Source organism: Paramormyrops kingsleyae, chromosome 16 (assembly GCF_048594095.1).
Source record: "Paramormyrops kingsleyae isolate MSU_618 chromosome 16, PKINGS_0.4, whole genome shotgun sequence".
Classification (NCBI taxonomy): domain Eukaryota; kingdom Metazoa; phylum Chordata; class Actinopteri; order Osteoglossiformes; family Mormyridae; genus Paramormyrops; species Paramormyrops kingsleyae.
In genome coordinates, this window is record NC_132812.1 from 30,480,918 (window position 1) to 30,500,671 (window position 19,754).

General features: G+C 41.5%; 3 protein-coding genes across 10 annotated transcripts; 2 read left to right on the forward strand and 1 right to left on the reverse strand.

Annotated features, from left to right (window-relative positions):
• The first annotated feature begins 1,019 nt into the window (after positions 1-1,019).
• LOC111850251 (putative claudin-24) lies at positions 1,020-3,489 on the forward strand. The gene has a single exon (XM_023823932.2). It carries the CDS (start codon positions 1,338-1,340, stop codon positions 1,998-2,000), a length of 663 nt encoding a protein of 220 aa, XP_023679700.1. The 5' UTR covers positions 1,020-1,337; the 3' UTR covers positions 2,001-3,489.
• Positions 3,395-9,183, reverse strand: LOC111850250 (claudin-34-like). Its single transcript, XM_023823930.2, has 4 exons — positions 9,102-9,183; positions 6,837-7,758; positions 5,723-5,775; positions 3,395-4,260 (listed from the first exon to the last, which is right to left on the reverse strand). Exons 2-4 carry the CDS (start codon positions 7,532-7,534, stop codon positions 4,094-4,096), a joined length of 918 nt encoding a protein of 305 aa, XP_023679698.1. The 5' UTR covers positions 7,535-7,758; positions 9,102-9,183; the 3' UTR covers positions 3,395-4,093.
• Positions 9,145-18,866, forward strand: LOC111850247 (alpha-taxilin-like). 8 transcript variants are annotated; one of them, XM_023823927.1, is made up of 10 exons: positions 9,145-9,273; positions 14,613-14,751; positions 14,948-15,039; positions 15,347-15,517; positions 15,607-15,801; positions 16,018-16,137; positions 16,655-16,729; positions 17,212-17,304; positions 17,410-17,505; positions 17,999-18,866. In XM_023823927.1, exons 2-10 carry the CDS (start codon positions 14,661-14,663, stop codon positions 18,281-18,283), a joined length of 1,218 nt encoding a protein of 405 aa, XP_023679695.1. In that variant the 5' UTR covers positions 9,145-9,273; positions 14,613-14,660; the 3' UTR covers positions 18,284-18,866. The 8 variants fall into 8 exon arrangements, with proteins under 8 accessions (XP_023679695.1, XP_023679693.1, XP_023679689.1 ...); XM_023823925.1 differs by having other exon boundaries at positions 9,147-9,273; positions 14,568-14,751; XM_023823921.2 differs by lacking the exon at positions 9,145-9,273 and adding an exon at positions 13,162-13,335 and having other exon boundaries at positions 14,568-14,751.
• The last annotated feature ends 888 nt before the right edge of the window (positions 18,867-19,754 follow it).

The following is a 19,754-nucleotide window of genomic DNA, read 5'->3' on the forward strand; positions in this document are numbered from 1 at the left end:
TCAAATTCCAAAAGTGCTCCCAACAAACAAAGGAATGTAATAAACCTTGAAATAAAACTAATGATACAAAGAAGGAAAATTTGTGAATACTATTGAAAGTGAGATTGGGCACATTTCATTGTGTCATCCAAACCTTCTATGCATGTTCAGTACAGTATTGTGCAGTTGCCTTCACATCCTAGAAAATTTCAGCTCCATTGCTAAGTACTAATACAAATCATGCATAATAATAATAATAATAATAATAATAATAATAATAATAGTTGTTGTTTGCATACTGTGTTTTATTATATGTATTAGTAACTGTTGCTATTGTATTACAATGCAAGATTTTTTACATTGACATGTACAGTATGATGTATGCTGTAGGTATATTTTTATATATATATTTTTACTTATATATTTATACAGTTTTAGAAATTGTTTTCTATTGTTTTTATTGTCTATATTGTTCCTATATTGTTATTTTTGCTGATCCTATGGATCCTGTTATACTGTCTTTTTTTAATATTGCTGCTGTTTCTAAGGAATTTCCCCATTGTGGGATTCATCTATTTCAGTACTGTAAGGTAGGTATTTATGGTGATATCTGTGGGTTCGTCTAACAACCAAATTGCTTAATAATAACCTTAATTGGAACTATATGAGGCCGTAAAACAATGTACACCTATAAGATCAAACTGAATAACTTTTCCATGATTATAAAGATTGTATAACTTTTGTTTTTAATACTCCCATAAAGACAATAATCTTATAGCTCTGAACTTGGTTTATCATGCAGCGATTTGTTTGTGTCTGTGCCATTGATGATATTCCTTTCCTGCAGGTATGAATATCTTCAAACGTAGCCTATCCTTGGTTTAATGTTTACCGGATACATTTTTTTATCACTTGAGTGAGACAACATGCAAAAAGAAAAAAAAAAATGCAGAATTGGAAACAAGGGAAAAGAATGGCCCACTAATCCGTGAGATTTTACGTGCTGTATAATCACATCCTGTTTACATGGAATAGCTTCCTGTAATGCTGGCTGGCTGGAACCAAAAAGACCTCTCTGCCCACTTTGTCTGTCACTATCTGCTTTGCTTTGATACGGCAGCAGCACTGGCAAAAGAAAGGCGTAATCCCAAGAAGCTGCTCTCCGTCCAAGCAAATGCAGTTTTTTTTCCCTTTCTTAATAGGACCTGATGGTGAAGGAGTCTATCTGGAGCTGTAATGAAGTAATGAGAGATAACTGACAACTATACTTTAGCACTTCCAATCCAACCGGACTCATAATAAGCCATTTCTCCGCAACTATCTCAGGAGGACAGTTCAGTGTGAGGAAAGCCATCATCATGCAGGCATGCACTTGTGCTCTGGAGCTCTTTGGGATATTTTTATCCATCATTGCCTGGCTTTGCTCACTTGCCACGACCCTCATGCCGCAGTGGAAGACCAAGTCTACAGAGCTGCTGTTGAAAGAGAGCTACGAAACCGGCCTGTGGGAGAACTGCGTGATGCATGAAGGCGGCTCCATGGAGTGCAGACCTTACGATGGCGTCCTGGGCTTGCCTTCAGACATCAAGCTGGCCCAGATGTTCATGTGTATGGCTCTGGCCACTGGCATTCTGGCAGTGCTGCTCCCGATTCCAGGACTGCAGGTGATCAAATGCTGCATGGGGCAGGAGGAGGGTTGCCATGCCAAGAAAGTCATGAAGATGATCGGGGGCATTTTTAGCCTGTTATCTGCAGTGGAAGTTCTGATTCCTGTGTCATACATAGCGCATGAGACAATAACGGAGTTCTTTGATGAGTCTGTGTCAGAGCAGGTGGCGAAATGGGATCTTGGTCATGCTCTCTTCTGTGGTTGGGCTGCCAGCTTCCTTCACATTGTGGCTGGAGTCTTGTTGGTCAGCTCTTGCTATTGCCTGCAGATGGATGTTCATCCCGGGGCTCAGAAGAGGCACAATGTCAAAGCTATCGCCTACTCTTCAAAAAGTACATCAGAATACGTCTGAGCGCCGTACAGTCCCTCTTGGAGACCCAGTAAGTCAGTCAGCTGCCCCTTTTAGACAGGGCTTGAGGACACATCTGCATGGAAATTGTGATTCGGGACAAATCAACACAATGCGGAGGTCTTCAGGTATTCAGGCTCTAGTGTAAATATATCAAGTTTTCTTGGGTTATATTTTCTCATTTTGGCTTTTCGTTTTACTAGGGTGATCATAAAAAAAATACAGAAAGTTCTGATGATGTAAATGAACCAATGTGATTTTGATACAAAAAAGTTGCATTCATTGCAATTTTTTTTTTAATCTGTATGTTTATCAAGCATTTTAAACAAGAGCTCTTTTTTTACACAAAATATTAGCTAAAGATTTTTGTTAGGTTTTTCACTGTGAAATGAATTTATACTGTGGTAATGCAACATAAGTTGTTTATAAAGCATGATTATTATTGTTATCATTTTGTTTATTTCTTTGTTGTTTGACAATCTCGTTATTTCTAGTAGCCATAAATTCTAAAATGAGTTATAACAAATATCGCTCTTCTTTGGATAAGGTAATGAAAGGGTGCCAGTGTACACTGGCAGATTGCTGTGCTGCTTCTTATCTGTTTGCACGTCCTAGAGGAATTTTTGAAATATTGCTTTCAGCTCTGCATATCTGTTCCTGGCTCTTGGTTTTCATAGTTAGTTAATAACAGATAGATAGCTGGGTGGAGCATGTGCCCGGGAGGGGAAACTGCATTATTTCACTGAATTTGAACCTTTGCATTGTCTATACATCAACATGTTTTTTATTTGCATCATTCCCTGTTCAGTATAGTATAGTATAGTATAGTATAGTATAGTATAGTATGGTATGGTATAGTATAGTGCACATAAATCAAACGGCTTGACTCATCTAAGGTGTGATAAGCGAGACCAAGAAAAAGGTTTTGGAAAAAGTAAGTAAAGGTGTTGATTTATATGCAAATCCATAAAACATACAAAGAATTTCTGTAGGTGCTGTAAATATTTTCATATACATAGCAAGTCGGGACCATGTGGAAGCCTCATAATCAAAGTGAAAAAATCACTTCTCAGTCAACTGCGCTGATTAGCTGTGCATTATCGGCTGTGCCACACCCTGCATACAGGCGCCTTCCTGCACAGACAGCATCTACTGTTGTCGTCAGCGTGCTATAAAGACCACATGGCCAGGGTCCGCATTTCCCAGAACCCCATTGCCTGGAAAACAAGCCAAGCTGTTTCCTCCAAGACAAGCTGAGTTAAGCAAATAACCATTATGATGGTGGAAATGGAGTAATTAGCCCTCTGATGAGCACCGAAATGCTTTCCTTGATATCTCTCATCCGGTACAGCAAGTGTTAACACATTTAGGCACGAGGGAGTTCAAGTTGGGTTCTTTTCATTTATTGTAATTTTGATGGCATTTGATTGAACTTCAACTGCCAATAAAGAGTACAAATGTTTTTTTCAATAAAAACTGTTATGTAACTGCATCGTGTCCAATATCTAGCGTTATTAAACACTATGAAATTAAACACTAACTTTAATCACTAGTCTAACATTGCAACACTGTAAACATCCATTTAAATTGGCTTGTAAGTCTAGTTATCCAGAAAGGCTGACTGTCAAAACTTAGTCACCTGCTTAATGTACATATCCCATAAGAAAGTATAAGGTTTCATACCATATGTTACATCTTCTTTTATTATTAAAGGTTTTGGTCTCCATGTTTCCTGAGGAGCCATAGAGGCTTCACCTTACATAAACATTTCATTATTTATCAGATATTTTTGTCCAAGGCAATGTACAGGTGGGACAGAGAATGCAGCACTATCCTTGTTAAGCTTCCAGCAACGTGTGTGTTCTAGAGAAACGGTTTTTGTTTGATAAACAAGGTGGCCAATACTCCCCACGTTTCACTAGTAAAACAGAACGGCAAACAAAATAGCCCCGTCTTCCCCGAAGTGCCGGCATTTCTGACGTAGTCACTTACGGCAAGACAACCTCAACACTACATTTCAACTTAGAAACCACTTGGGGGAAAATGAAAAGTTCATCAAAGGAATAATGTATTAAAAAACAAAACAGTACATCTATTTATATATCTGTAGTTAGAGTTTTGTAAAAATTCCCGTAATCACTGATTTTCAAAATATACAAATGAAACACAAAGCCATAGGCTGGGTCCTGATTGCTGGATAAGGTCATTCCCCAGAGAATTCTCCATGCCAGGGAGACTGCCGCACCTCCTGTGCCTGCTGGATCTAAGGAAAGATAACAGGAGGCAGGACCGCTTACAGCTCACAGACACCCAGCATTTAACAGGACCGCTCACAGCTCACAGACACCCAGCATTTAACAGGACCGCTCACAGCTCACAGACACCCAGCGTTTAACAGGACCGCTCACAGCTCACAGACACCCAGCATTTAACAGGACCGCTCACAGCTCACAGACACCCAGCATTTAACAGGACCGCTTACAGCTCACAGACACCCAGCATTTAACAGGACCACTTACAGCTCACAGACACCCAGCATTTAACAGGACCGCTTACAGCTCACAGACACCCAGCATTTAACAGGACCGCTCACAGCTCACAGACACCCAGCGTTTAACAGAACCGCTCACAGCTCACAGACACCCAGCGTTTAACAGGACCGCTTACAGCTCACAGACACCCAGCGTTTAACACTTTCACATTCACACACACAGGTCTGCTCATCTTCATTCTTGGTTTTTTTTTGATTACATGACATGATGAGAAATTCCATACACTTTATATATTACATAATTATTCACAATTCTCCGTGCCACAAAGTTTGAATTAATATATCAGGCCCAACAGGAGCATATTTTTTACTTGTGTATTTGACTAATAATAATATAACATCTTAATGATTTTGATCTAATGGAAGCCTGTCTTACTTTCACTTAGACAAGCCTATAGGAATAGAAATATACAATTTTAATGCTGTTTAGCCCAAAACCTTCAACTTAATCAGTATACTGTTAAATCCTTCACCTTTTATAATATTATTTATTATTATTTATTATAAAATCATAAAAATGCTTAGAAACTCTCCTGAAGCAATATATGAAGATGCACTTAGACTGCAAAATGAAAGTCGGAATAATACAGCTCCAAATTGTATTCCCATTCAGTCTATGTGACTGTAAGAATCCACAGAGACTGATTCCAAGGCAATAAGTACCACCCCAGAGTCATGCTGTGCCCCCCACCCCCCTCCGCCCCCCCCCAGGGGTGGTGTGTGTGCAAACTTCCCCAATTAAATCTACAGCGCTGGAACAGATCGAGGATGTAAACAGCGAGTTGTTTTACCTAACAGGAAAACAAAGCGTACGTGCAGTATACAGTGTGGCCAGTATACGTGCAGTATACAGTGTGGCCATTACTCATTCCGGAACATTCACACCAGTACATTATAAATTAATATGAATTAACATATTCTGATGGCATGTATATCCATTTTATGTAACTGTGAAGGAGTTAAGAGCATGATTCACATGTAAATTCATGTGCAGGTTTTTTTTTACCATAGCAGAATAAAGTGTCTAACCAAAAAACTATTCAAATTTTAAATTACAAAAAGTATTAATAAATATTAATCTTGTCACGCCCAGCCCCGCCCTGCTTGTCTGATCCCTACGTTTCCCCTCGGGCGAGGCTGCTAATCAGCCGTCCCTGAAGCTCGTTAGTCGTACCTCTTGTTCCTGCCCTCTTGTTAACCAGCCACAGCTGCCTCGTGTTTATCCCTCTGTTAGGCATGAATATTAGCATCTCAGTACTGTGCTTCTTGTTCAGTCTTTGCTCTCTGTGTACGTCACTACCTGTTTCCCCACAATAAACACCCCTGCGAGGGGTTACCCTACCAACAGCCTGCATTTGGGTCGTCCTTCTCCTGCTGCTACATGACACATCTAATATATAATTATAAACAACATAAATGAAATTTATAATCATTTACACTTTGACATGGAATTGTTATATAACATGGCCCATTTCTCACTCTCATATACATTGTCCACCGGCTGAACCTGAAACAGCTTTATCACATTTCCTGAAGTTATAATATGTGACCAAAGATCTTTATTTTTTTGGGTGCCTTGTCAAAGATTTATCCTAAACGAGGAGTGTACCTTAACTCAAGATATTTTTTCAGGCTTAGGTGTGTCTTAAAGTGCTTTGTAATATAACTGGATTCCAGTGCTTGTGTTTTTGCACGGATCACCATGGTAACACTTAACTTCACAGGGCGCAAATATTTAGTAATAACTCAGTTACTGCTGATGCACAAACCACAAACAAATCATGAAGAAATATAGTTGCTATTGGGATAAAACATGAGCCATGATTCATTATTAGTGAACAAACATGTGGTCAGTGTTTCACTTATGTTATTCATGACGTTCCCTCGGTCGTTGATTAGCAGTTCATTCAGTTGTTCACAAAGCTTTCCAGTATTAACAGATATTATAAGAAATATAGATACTGCTTGAGATAAAACATGCAATATATTAATGATGAATTAATATAAGATCAGTATGTAACTAAGACTTAGTTTGTGGTTAATTAGTACATAACTAATTGTATGCTGCTATATAATTTGTACCCCATCAAGTGAAGTGTTACCACTGATGTCACTCCTGTAAGGTGAAGTTTAGGCCTCAGTAGGAATAACTTGGCACTGAAAACGATAAACAGTTCATATCATGGATTTCCTTGAAATCGCCCGAGTATTACACATGTATCTGGAATGCAGGGTTTTCCCGGACATACGAGTGATTTTCAGTGTTTTCGTTTCTGTGAGGTACTGACCTTTGACAGTAGCTTGTGCCAATACCTAATGAATCAGATTCACCTTTAGTCTGTCCCAGAGCAAGATCCCTGGGCAAAAGGAGAACTGGGAACCTATACGAGAGAAATACAAACCCACTGCTCATCATCATTATAGAGGCTACGATCCCTATCCTAATGCCATCCCCCACTTCCTGTTTGACCGGGGCAGAGGGCATGTAAAAGCTGGGGGGGAAGGCTATTGTATGATTGCCCGCCACAGAGTATACGTTCCATGCAAGAGGCACGAGGGAGGACACCCCTGACAGCAGGTGGAGGGTCCCAGCCATCCGGAAAGCAGTCATGATGAGCTTCTGCTCCTCGATCCCAAAGAAGATTTTCTGGAGTCCGTACGCCGCACTGGCATTCCCGCCAACCCCAGTGACAGCCGCCACCAGCATGAGAGCCTGAGCTGCCCGGATATCGAAGGGCACAAATGTGTCCCAGATCCTCATAGGCTGACAGAACAGTAGCTGATACTGTGAGGTCACCAGCCAGCGACTGTAAAAGCACACCCTCCAGATGCCTACCCAGGCCACCCCCGATGTTATGACTGCGGTGTCTGCTGTGTACCAGACCCGCCACTGGATTACTCCAATAGTCACCACCGATAGGATCCATCCCATAATGCCCAGCCAGAAGCCCACAAACTGCAGGTGAGACTTGTGCACCAGGTACATTGTTCTACTTAGATTTTCCTCTGGAGCATCCAGGTGATACTTCACCTTAAGGAAAGTCTGACTGATGTTCAAGGTCTGGGGAACATATGTGATCCCGCCGACCCTGCTTTTTAAAGTGTTTTACTTCCACACTTTGTGTCCAGGAAGGGTAACATCTCTAGCTGGATCTTTCAAACATTCTGAGCTGTCTCCTGAAGACATAGTCAACTAAACACCTGTCTCACCTGTTAGAGAGGGAAAAAAAACAAGAGGAGACACCTGTCAGGGCAAAGCCTAAGAAACCTGAATCACAGTCACACACAAAGACACACAAGTATCTCCTTATATCTGACAGAAACCAAATGGAAAAAGAACCATAAAATACCACAAAAAACCTACTGTTTAGTCTTCGTACTAATTTCCGTTGGTCCTGTTTCTTTTTGAAAAAATGCCAGTTATATATATAAAAGCAGATCATTATCATTGAATATTACAGGTGTGCTTTTTCACCAAAAAAGAAAGAAAGAAACACCTTGTTTTTGTTGGTAAAAAAATTACTATGAAAGGTACAATACATCACAATAATCAAGCATGAGTTCTTCCATGGCGCTACGAGGGAAATTCAGCTGATCATAACTAATAAAAGCACATTTACGGTCCACTTTTTGTTATTAACTAAGTTTTTTTTTAAAAAAACTATTTGAAAAATCGCCATAACAGTATTGTGACTTTTATTTTGAAAGAAAAACAGAAAAATTATATGAAAAACTATTTTGCACGGACTTCACGTCTTATCTTTATTCTTCATTCTGTAAGTAAATATAAGAAACATAGCCTGGCGACATAAAAAAGTGAAGGCACTATCTGGGCTTAAATAATTTTGTGCACTGATAACACAGAAATAAGCACTTTTTCTTGACCGATTCTTAACGTGCGTTCAGATGGTTAAAAGTGAACGACAGAAAAAAATAATTAAGCTTGTGGAAGCGAGACAGTCTAAACAGGAAATCTGAGTGAGTTACATATTTGTAAAAGCTGTAACTGCAAAGCATTGTATAAATAACATCGGTTTTCAAAACTGTCTTTTGCTTCTTAATGCTGGCAATGTAGTGTAATACTTGGAGGACATTAAGGTCAAATGCATCCTGCCCTCCTAACAGAACAACTGGCCCCAGTGCCACCCCCCGGTGAAATGGTCTAGATTCTAGAACCTCCACTGAATCAGCAGCATTATGATTTTAACTATGACCATTATTATTAGTGAAGTAGAACGCTATCTGGTGGATCTTTGCTGAGCTGCTCAAAAGGATAATTATATTATATTATATTATATTATATTATATTATATTATATTATATTGTTATAGCCTACAACAAACAGTGGTTAACAGTTTTTTTACTATAATTAAAGAACAGCTTTTTTATATAACAATTATTCCTGAATTTAATGCACCACTTGAGCACAAAAAGCAGGCTGCTGTCTTGTTCGTTGTCCCTCAGAAATACTCGCTTTGTTTCTGTCTTCTCTGCTAATGTGAAACGCAACGTACATACATGTCGCATACAATTTTGTGCCTTTCGCTCCTCACCTTCACCATCCAAGGATGCTCGACGTTCCTCTTCACGGTGACTGGCCGCGCCTGAAGATGCAGACAGTCGCGGTGCCTGATAGCTGCGCCCGTCTCTTCTGAAGAGCCTGTTTGCGGTGGATGGATCCCGGGTGAGAAGATTCGTTCGTACTAGGTGGTGCTCCTACAGCAAGTAAGTGCCCCCATCGGGAATTATCGGTTAAAATGAGTTTTTTCAGTTAATTTAATTTCATATTTGGACAGGTTTTTGTACATTATTTAAACAAAAAAAATTTAGAATGCGCTTCTCAAAACTCACAAATTATTGTAAATGTTCTTCTTCATTGCGGCTCTTCTGGGGGTGGTACAGTTTTGCAATGGTTAGCTCTGTTACTTTATTCCCCCAGGACTGGGGTTCGAGTCTCCGCTGTGGGGCTTGTTCTCCTGGAGTCCCCCCACAATCCAAAAATGTGCTACGCTTAACCCTACGATGGGTTGGGGCCCATGATATAATGATCATTAACAATCTAAAAGTAAAAGTCAGAATCTAACTTTTGAAATGCAAAAGGTAAAGAGGGTGGCAGGATGCTACCTTGGTTCAATACACATCACAGGGTTTGGGTCTGTGTGCATGGAGTTTGTCATGGTGGGGATTCCTCTATCCTCGGTTCTTACCTGCCTTGTGCCGGTACTTTCCTGGATAAGCTCCAGAACCTACATAGGACAAGTGGTGGTGGGAAATGGATGAAAAAGGCTATTTGTACCCTTCATAAAAATATCTTTGCTTAGGTGCAGAGTATTACTTTACTAACTCAATATGTCGACGGTCTCTATCCATGTAGGAACTGAGTAAATTACCTGTTCTCTGTTAATTAATAAGAATTTAGATCTCCTTTCTGGCTGTGGCATGAAGATTTGCTACAAAGCAAAAATAGTATTCAGTACGAGTAAGTGATATTGTGGCCGTCATGCTGATCGAGTGGCCAGAGTCAGTGACTACGACTGGTAACGTTCACAGCTCAACAAATCTCTATGGCATTTCACAAAAATGGTATTTATGGAAGATGAGCCAGGTAGAAGCTCTAAATGAAAAAAACAACATGCTGTCGAGTGTAAAAAAAAAAAAAAGAGCAGAGTATCACACAGAAGATACTGCAGAGATGTGGCAGAAAGTCTTGTAGTCTGATCAAAAGGAGAACTTTTTGGCTTGAGAACTAAACAGTTTGCATGGTGTATATCTAACACTGCACAGTAGCCTGGCAATAACATCCCCGCTGTACAATACGGTGACGGCAGCAGCATGTTCTGGGGATGTTTTTGGGAAGCAAGGGCTGACAAGCTGGTCCAGACTGATGAGAAGATGCATGCTGCACCACACAGACTGATCTTGGAGGAAAACCTGCTCCTTTCTGCCAAAAAGCTTGAACTGCAGCGGAAGTTTGCATTTTAACAGGACAATGAGGCAAAGCACATGGCCAGGGCAACAATGGATTGGCTTAAAATGAAGAAAATTGACGTCCTTGAGTGGCCTGGTCCTGACCTTAACGCCACGGAACATCTGCAGCATGACGCAAAAATTGATGTCCACAGCAACCTGGCACAGTTTGAAACATTTTACAAGGAAGAATGGGCAAATCTTCATTGTATTGTGCAAAATTAAGAGAAAATTTATTTTCGCATATTTCTTGCATGACCAGCTATAGGATATTGAACAGTTACAATAAATACACCCGGTAATTTGAATGGTGTTTTCTCAGCTTCTTTCATTAGTAGATCTAGTTTTTATATAAAAGATTTATTTTGGGAATGAATAAATCACGGTGAGTAATTTAGACTTTTTTAATTTAGGGTGAATGCAAAAAAAAAACAGTAGGATGCTGGGTTGTCAAATAATTACATTGGCGTTAATTTTAAAGTCATACTACCTTATAATTTATTTGCATTACGGCATGTGTTAATTTTGACACCCCAATGAGAGAATAGTATGAACAAATATTTTTTTTAAAAAGCCAGTAAGACTGGCAAGCTAGATTGAAAAGAAATTGAAAATAGTTTAATGCATTGCAAAAGTATGCTATTGGAATCTTAAAAACAGGAGGGTGTGTGAATCTGAACATTTTTGGGTAGCTGGATGACTGGTAGGGAAATTAACAAGGGGCACCAAATGGGCAAAGGGAGGCAGCTTAGCAAAGGGCTGCCAACCAGGCAAGGGGGGTGCCGGCTAAGCAAAGGGGCACCAAATGGGCAAAGGGGGGTGCCGACTTAGCAAAGGGGTGCCAACCAGGCAAGGGGGGTGCCAACTTAGCAAAGGGGCACCAAATGGGCAAGGGGGGTGCTGACTTAGCAAAGGAGTGTCAATTGGGCAAAGGTGGTGCTGACTTAGCAAAGGGGGTGTCGACTTAGCAAAGGGGCACCAAATGGGCAAAGGGAGGCAGCTTAGTAAAGGGGTGCCAACTAGGCAAGGGGGGTGCTGACTTAGCAAAGGAGCACCAAATGGGCAAAGAGGGTGCTGACTTAGCAAAGGGGCGCCAAATGGGCAAGGGGGGTGTCAACTTAGTAAAGGGGCACCAAATGGGCAAGGGGAGGCAGCTTAGCAAAGAGGTGCCAACCAGGCAAGGGGGTGCGGATTTAGTAAATGGGCACTGAATGGGCAAGAGGAGCACGGACAAGGCAAGGGGGCGCCGACTTAGTAAATACAGCACTGACTAGGCATGCAGGGGCGCCGATTTACCAATGCGGGGGCATTGACTTGGCAATTGCCAGAAGGGAGGGTGCCGAATAAACAACCTCCAGGTGGCGCCACCTAGACAAGTTATGGGGCATCTCTTTCACTTGCTTTACAGTAGAAGATGAGCATTCCCTTTAATTCTTCAAAACTATTCAAAAATATTGCCATGTGCTATAAGCATCCAGGACACTGCTGTCATACAGCCCATTGTCAGACAACTACATTCTTTAAGTATGGAAACATGTCTACATCTAGGCTTTTGAATTCACTGTGACAATTACGAAAAATACCACTGTTTGTAATAGCTGTGAAAAATGGTTCAACCAAGAACTGACCATGAGGGTTACTTACTAATTGTTGACATTTCTGCTTTTCATTTTTAATGGCTTAATTACCTTTTTTTTCCTTATTCACTCTGAGAAGAAAGATATGAAAAGTCCTTGAATATATCAAAAAGAATGATTTTGTTATATATGTAAAGCTCACAGGTGCTTTAATTCACAGTAATTCAGTATAGTCTTACACGATTACATGATTTGTCCTGTATTTTCGTGTCCAGACTGAAATACAATTGAATCCAGACTGGATTAAATCCCACCACTTGCCAAATTTCATTGTCGGTACCCCGAAAACTGCACCACTGTGAAAATGGTAGGGGGTTTGTGACTAATCTTAATGTTAATGCACCTCTGGTCATGTAAAGTTTTATGTTTTAAAGAGAAATTACAAAGAGACATTTCTGTTGTTGGCCACCTGATATGTATAATATGAAACTTTTTTTAAATAAAAATAAAAAAATAATAATAAATACATTGCACAGTGTTTTATTATGACAGCATAATTTTGCTTCTGTGACAGTGGATATCAGACTACTGACAGAAACTCAGCGTAGGCATCATGTGAAACAGGTGACTTAAGCCCATGGAGATTTTAAAAAAATATTCAAACATCTATTTTATTACCGGAAAACCCCGCGTTTATGTCGGACTGCTTTCGGCAGACGTTGGCGTTACCTAGGCCAGAAAAATCGTATGGTTTCTGTACTGTGTTTTTACTGTAGTGAGAACGACAAAATAGCCTGGTTCACTGTATAGCATGTTTATTATTATTCCCCGTCTGCGGACTCTCTGCGCCCCTATATAAATAACTCCTGAGGAGGGTCCCCTAGCTGCCCACGTTAAATACATAACATCACACTGGCTGCACACCTGAGACACGTCTATTATAAACCAAATCGTAAAAAGGTCCATAAAACGAAACCAAATGATAAACGCAGCACATATTTGCGCCTTAAATAAAATCATCACAAACACGTGCATCAGCGTGACACGTATCATCTGTCATCGATGTTCCCGTGAGTCAAACCCGAGCCCAGGGCGTGAATCGCCGGCTCCCCCAGCTCCCCTCCTCCGCAGTCCCTCCTCCGCTCTTATCTTCTTTTTCCACCCCCTCCATCGGTCTGTATTTCGTCACAACATGGCGACGTGCTCAGATAACAGGGTCGCTGTAAATGCCGAGACCGTGCAGGTACTGAACGATACACTGTTATTCAGTGCGTCCGGTTTGTGGTGGCCGCGTCCAGGCTGGGGGGGGGGGGGGGGGCTCTGCCGGCCAGCGGGAGGGGAAAGGGGGCAGCGAAGAAGCGCGGCCACCGGCAGGCTGACAGGCGTGCGGATCAGGACTCAGCCTTTGGCTTATGGGATCTTACGCTGTTCATAAACGAAACGCTGTGCCGAAAAAGCAGACGCGTCGTGTAAGGAAACATGTTTTTATTTTTGAAGTGAAGCCATGCACTACAAACACGACAGAGGACACTGATAAGACGAATGACGAATTGCAAGCGATTAAACTCAGTCTGTATATAAACACCGACGACCCAGAAAAACAAACAGCAAATGGTACCTTGCGTGTCCCAGTTTGGTTACTTTCGCTTTGCGAGGGGCTGCCTGTGACAGTAAAGCTCGAGGTTTAAATGTCTTCTGAAAGTCGGCATAAAATAATTAAGTTTGTGACTGTTTCCTTTGAGTCGATTAAGCTTATTTTGGTTGTGATTATATGGACACTGCTATGGCATGTGTGTTAAATGCAAGTTAGAATTTCAGGTTCTATTATTGCAGAAACGTTAAGAAGTCCTTGAGTTTCCATGTGGATTTTGTCTGATTGCGAAACAAATGACCTGCGTATTTAGGGTTGCCAGCTTCAGTCAGCTGGCTGGCGTGACATTTTCAATTCGAGACGAGTCTGCACACATATTTCCAGGTATATAACAGTTTTATTACCTTGTAAATGGTCTGTAATGTTCGCAAACGGCCCCAACGCTTCTGATGTGGCTAGTTTTATGTTTATAATAGAATAATATAGATTTGCCGTACGATTTCTTGCGTTAGCGTGAAGTCACGCCATATGCGTGAGAGCTGGCAGCCCTGGCGTGGTACATTGTCAAGATTTACTTAAGCTAAGAAGGTGGGCTGGACTGGCCAACTGGCATAGCGGGCAAAATTTATTGGTGGGGACTCCCAAAGTCCAGAGACGATTTTTAAAATCACGGTCTAGCTGTGGTAAGATGTTTGATACAAGAAGAATGATTTTGTATGCCTTGTTGCCTATATGACCCTTTAAATTTAGGTTTATTATATTTATTGGCTTATATCATGATGATTATTTGAGAAATTAATAAGTATGACTGTGGGGAACATTGCCTGACCCATTCGTTTCATACCTTAAGGTCTTTACTATTTCGGTATATTTTTGGTAACCAGATCATGGATGCAACAGAGGTCTGTGGTGTGGACGTGTTGGTACAGGGGCTGTCACTTAGGTGTAGCCATCACAGCAGAGGATCTGGGGAGGAGATGCCATCCAGCAGTGAGGACTCCAGAGAGGAGACTTCGGGGCACAGAGATCTAGCTGATAGCAAGAAGCCCCAGGACAAGAAAGAGTTGGGTAGGATTGTTAGTGATTCATGTTAGCTTTACTAAATTGCTCAGGCCTTACATATCTTGGACATATCTTATAAATCACTTTATTCACAGGCATTTACGTAAGGGAAAAACTTAGATATCACTATTTTAAGTGCAATAAAAAATTGTACTTTACTGGTGCTCTCCAGCATAATTTATCGTCTCTTGATTTGCAACAGGAGATGAGGTTAACGTACTGATGGACGCTCTGAACACCTTGTCCAGTTCTGAGGAGAAGTTGGCAGCTTTATGCAAGAAATATGCAGATTTGGTGAGAAGTCCTGTGCACTTGCTACCGACATATATATCAGTGTCTGAGTTTAGGAAGTGCAGGTTCAAACAAAACTTTCATAGCATTGGGCTTCAGTGGGTTTAGTGAAGTTCTGAAAAGGTGATGCATTAAATTACAGTACAGTAGTAATGTTTGATAACTAAAAAGTAATAGCTAGTGGTTATTGCTGTTTAAAGTGTACATATCCCTTGTGTATCTCATGCCTTTACCCAAGATGCAGTTGCTCTAAGTTGCAGTTGAATGAAGTTGAAGTTGCAGTGACTTGTATGCCTGGTTTTCCTGGTAGCTGGAGGAGAGTCGTGGCATGCAGAAGCAGATGAAGGGGCTGCAGAAGCAGCAGGCGCAGATGGTGAAGGAGAAGGCCCAGCTTCAGGGGGAGCACAGTAAAGCCGTCCTGGCCCGCAGTAAGCTGGAGAACCGGTGCAGGGAGCTTCAGCGCCACAATAGGGCCCTCAAGGTAAGGTATCGTGATCCCTTTCGGTTCCTCTCCTACACTCTGTGCCTCACAGTCACCAAACTGCGATGTGTACCTCCTGTACTGGACAGGAGGAGAACACCCTGAAATCCCGGGAGTACGATGAGAGGCGCAAGGAGGCCACCCTCCACTTCCAGGCGACACTCAGTGAAATAGAGGAGCAAATGGAACAGCACAGCACCCACAACACTAGATTGCAGCAGGAGAACCTGGAGCTGGCTGATAAGCTGAAGAAGCTTGTTGAGCAGTATGAGCTCAGGGAGGAGGTGAGGGAGAGAACCTGGAGAAAGAGGTGATGGTTGGTAAACTGGTAAACCCCTTAGGGCCTGGTGGCTTGTCCAGCTGACCTCACTGTAGGTGTGTGACACCTGGGGGTTTATAATGTGTGACTATGCTGCGTGAAAGTGTGAAGAGACTAATGTCAGCCTTATGTAGCCGTGTGCAGAGCTACGGTTCCCACAGCTGCCCTGTCTTCCCCGCAGCAAGTGGACAGTGTGTTCAAGCAGAAGGATGAAGAGCAGCAGCTGCTGGATTCCAAGCTGCAGAAGACCACGGAGCTGCTCAGGAAGTCGGAGGAGAAGCACCTTAGAGAAATAGACTTTGTGAGTGCCACAAGAGATCTAGTTCACATGTTGATTAGAACTACCATACACACAAGACTGCAAGGCCATAATTCTGATGCTGTAATGTGGAAATATTTTGTATTTGAATTCAGTAATACAGAGCAAAAAAAAATGCAAATTACAAGAAATTGAGCCTTTGCAGTCAGATTTGTCATTTATGCACTTACAGCTCTTTGGAACATGATATTGTCATGTTATGAAGCTGATAGGTGTTTTACCTTCCTAGCCTTTAGCTTAGTGGTTGATTTACACATGGAATGAGTCAGATGCAGTCCTTTAATTCCTCACACCATAGGTTTTTCATGCACATCGTTGTGGAATAGGGATGCCGTTCCACTGATTTTTGTGTCTGAGATACTGAGCTAAAAGTACAGTGTACAAAGTACAGTGTAGATACCATGATGGTAGGAGAACTCTGGTCTGCGTGCAGTGCTAATGTGTGTGCATGTAGACCTGGGTGTGTCATCCTTGGTGCGACTTGCCGTCCCCTTTTCAGCTCCTGAAGGAAGCTACAGAGTCCAGACACCTGTGTGAGCTGATGAAGGAGCAGGAGTCCCAACTCAAGCAGCAGGTACCAGAGAGGAGCTACAAGCCTTAGGCTGCCGAACCCAAACACAGGACAATACTGCCATCTGTATACTGCATAACAGTATTGTTTACATTGGATAAACCTGAAAAATTACCCTGGATACAACAAAAACTGTTCATACTGGATAGCCCTGTACATCATTGTACTGGAGTACAGGGACCCCAGATGGTCCCACCTTCCCAGTTCCCAGAGGACTGGTTTGAGAAACACTGGACTAGAACACAGACAAAACTAGGTGGTATTTTTGGAATGTTTTCGTTTTTTGTTTGGGCAAAAATAATTAAAGGCTTGCATCTATCTATGATGTCGTTGTACGTGATGCAGGACAAAATGTTTACTCATTTTTATTAGTGTAATTAATATACAATGGAACATTGCTGTATATAAATACAACGTTATCTCCAGTTATGAGGGCTTGCTGTGTGCATGATACACCAGTCTGTGCCTCCTATTCTTTGTTTTAGCTTTCCTTTTACATGGACAAGTTTGAGGATTTCCAGAGTACGCTTTCTAAAAGCAATGAGATGTTCACCGCCTTCAGGCAAGAGATGGAGAAGGTAGGCAGGCTTGGAGATGGTACAGTTGTGTGGGTTTGTAAAGTCTGAGCTGAGATTGCATTGCGGGTCTATGACTGACCTGCACTCCCCATTCTCATTACCAAGATGACCAAAAAGATCAAGAAGCTGGAGAAGGAGACGACGATGTGGCGCGGAAAATGGGAGAGCAGCAGCCAGGCAGTGCTGCAGATGGCTGAGGAGGTGAGCGTCCTCCTGCACTGGCGATATACAAGGCTGCTCTGCCAGTAGGTGTAGTTCTGTCTTTAGTGCTAAGAAACAGGGCTGACCTTGTGAGCCACTCAGTCTGGATGTGAGAAAATCCAGACTCCACATTAAGCAATAAGCACACGCTGGCCTGCTCAGAGATACAGAAAGGTACAGGTCTGACGTAGTCTGTTTCTACACACAACTCATTTGCAGGCTACATGTTAAACTGCAGGCGCACAATTTATCTAAGTTTCGAGCAAACTTGTACCAGCCAATATGTGTTTCCTGCCCTGGATTCTTGGCTTCAGGGCTCAGTTTGAGGTGCATATCCACAGCTTAAGGTTGCAGTCTGACACATGCCTACTTCTGAATTTCAGTATATGACTAGCAGACATTATGACCTTTGCTAGACTGGCCGGGTAAGACCCAAACATGATCGCCTGTTACTCGTGTCTAAGGGATCTGTATTGACTCTGTGCCCTTTCAGAAAACTCTGCGAGACAGACACTACGCCTCACTCCATGCCAAACTGGAGCGACTGGAGAGGCTGTGCAGGGCCCTGCAGAAGGAACGCAATGACCTGACTCGGAAGGTGGAAGTCCAACACGGCCCACAGACCGAGCCTGGCTTGGTTGACCTGGGCCATTTTGAACCTGAGCCAGAAGACCCTACGGCCAAATCAGACCCACAGCCCTCTGAAGGGGAGGTGGCAGAGAGGGGGCCTGAAAGAGGGGGGGTAGGGTTGGATCCCACTGCGCCTGAGCAAACTTAGAAGGATTTGAAATTCCCTTCCCCATCTAAGTGAAGGTTCCAGCCAACTAAATCTGGCCCGTGGAGAGTCTTTTGTGTAGTAAAATTTACTACGCTTTTCCTTGAAGATAATTATTTTTACTCACCCTTTTTTCCACTATTGTGTTTTATTTAGAGATTTTATGCTATTTAAGAATGCCGTGATTCAGAATCTATAGGATTTTACTTTAGAATTTTGTATTTTTTTTTGTACATTTTCCTATCCAGCCTCATTTTGGGTGTGCCATAATAAAATGGGCAGCATACAGATGCATCTATTTCCAAAATGAAAATGTGAAAGAAACTGCAAACATGAAGAAATTTGGCTGTATGTCTCCACTATGATTTTCCCATCAGTGCTGATGGTCAAGCAGAACATACTGAACAGTCAACATCATCACCCCATAATCCTATAATTAATTCCTCAGTTCTTAAGTGTTTTGCTGCCTTAACTTTTGACCAATAAGATACCAAGACATAGAAAGAATGCGACAGAAAAGTATAGTTTAAATTAATGTATAAATGAACTTGTCTATGCTGTTTGATTAAAAATGTATTGTTCTTAATCAGTGTCAGCCTTTGTGGATACCACAAGTATGTTTTATTTCACTAGTCCTACTTTCCCATACTGGGGAAATCTTTGTATTTGGATTCTTTGTAATGGAAGTACTGGATGCATTTCTGTTATTGTTTCCTTATAAGTTGGAATCGCAGTCTGATTTTGGCATGGTTCTTGGGACCGTTACAAAGAAGCACCGTACTGTGTCAGTCTTGATGATATTGTAAAACCATGAGGTGAATTGATAGAGAGATGCTGTTCTTTGTGATCTCCACCCAGCTAGCAGTGCAGTCTACCGTCGGCTATAGTGACATGAAGCTTCTCTATTACCTTTATCTGTGGAATGTTTTGTGAAAGAAGTTTGGTTTAATCACCTATGAGTGTACTACAGGCACTGTAATTACTAGGAAAGAACAAATTTGACCATATCATTTATATATTTATAATAAATGCCAAGTCTGAATTTCAGTAGAATTTCTTTAAAAATCATTTAGTTATACCACAGATATGCACATATTTCTCAATTTGTATGTTTAATAAAAAGGGCATATTGTCAGCAAGGTCATTTACATCAACCTTTACAAAAAATAAGGGGCTATTATATGTTTTATGCAACTTGTAAAAGGTCTTTGTGTAAGGTTCAGGTGAATGTTTTATCATCAACAAAGCATTACTTCAGTCAGTTCCTGATTGTTTTTCTGCTTAAGTTAGCCACAACTGTGAAATTTAATTCTGTTTTACCCAGCTTTTACCGAGTAGTTTTTGTGTGACATATGTTTACTTGAAACTTTGATTCATTATCGACCTTTTGAGCAGCTAGTTGGGTTTTGATTTTTATCAATGTTCCCCTTTTGTTAATGAACACTTTGTAATAACAGCAAATGAATAATATTTC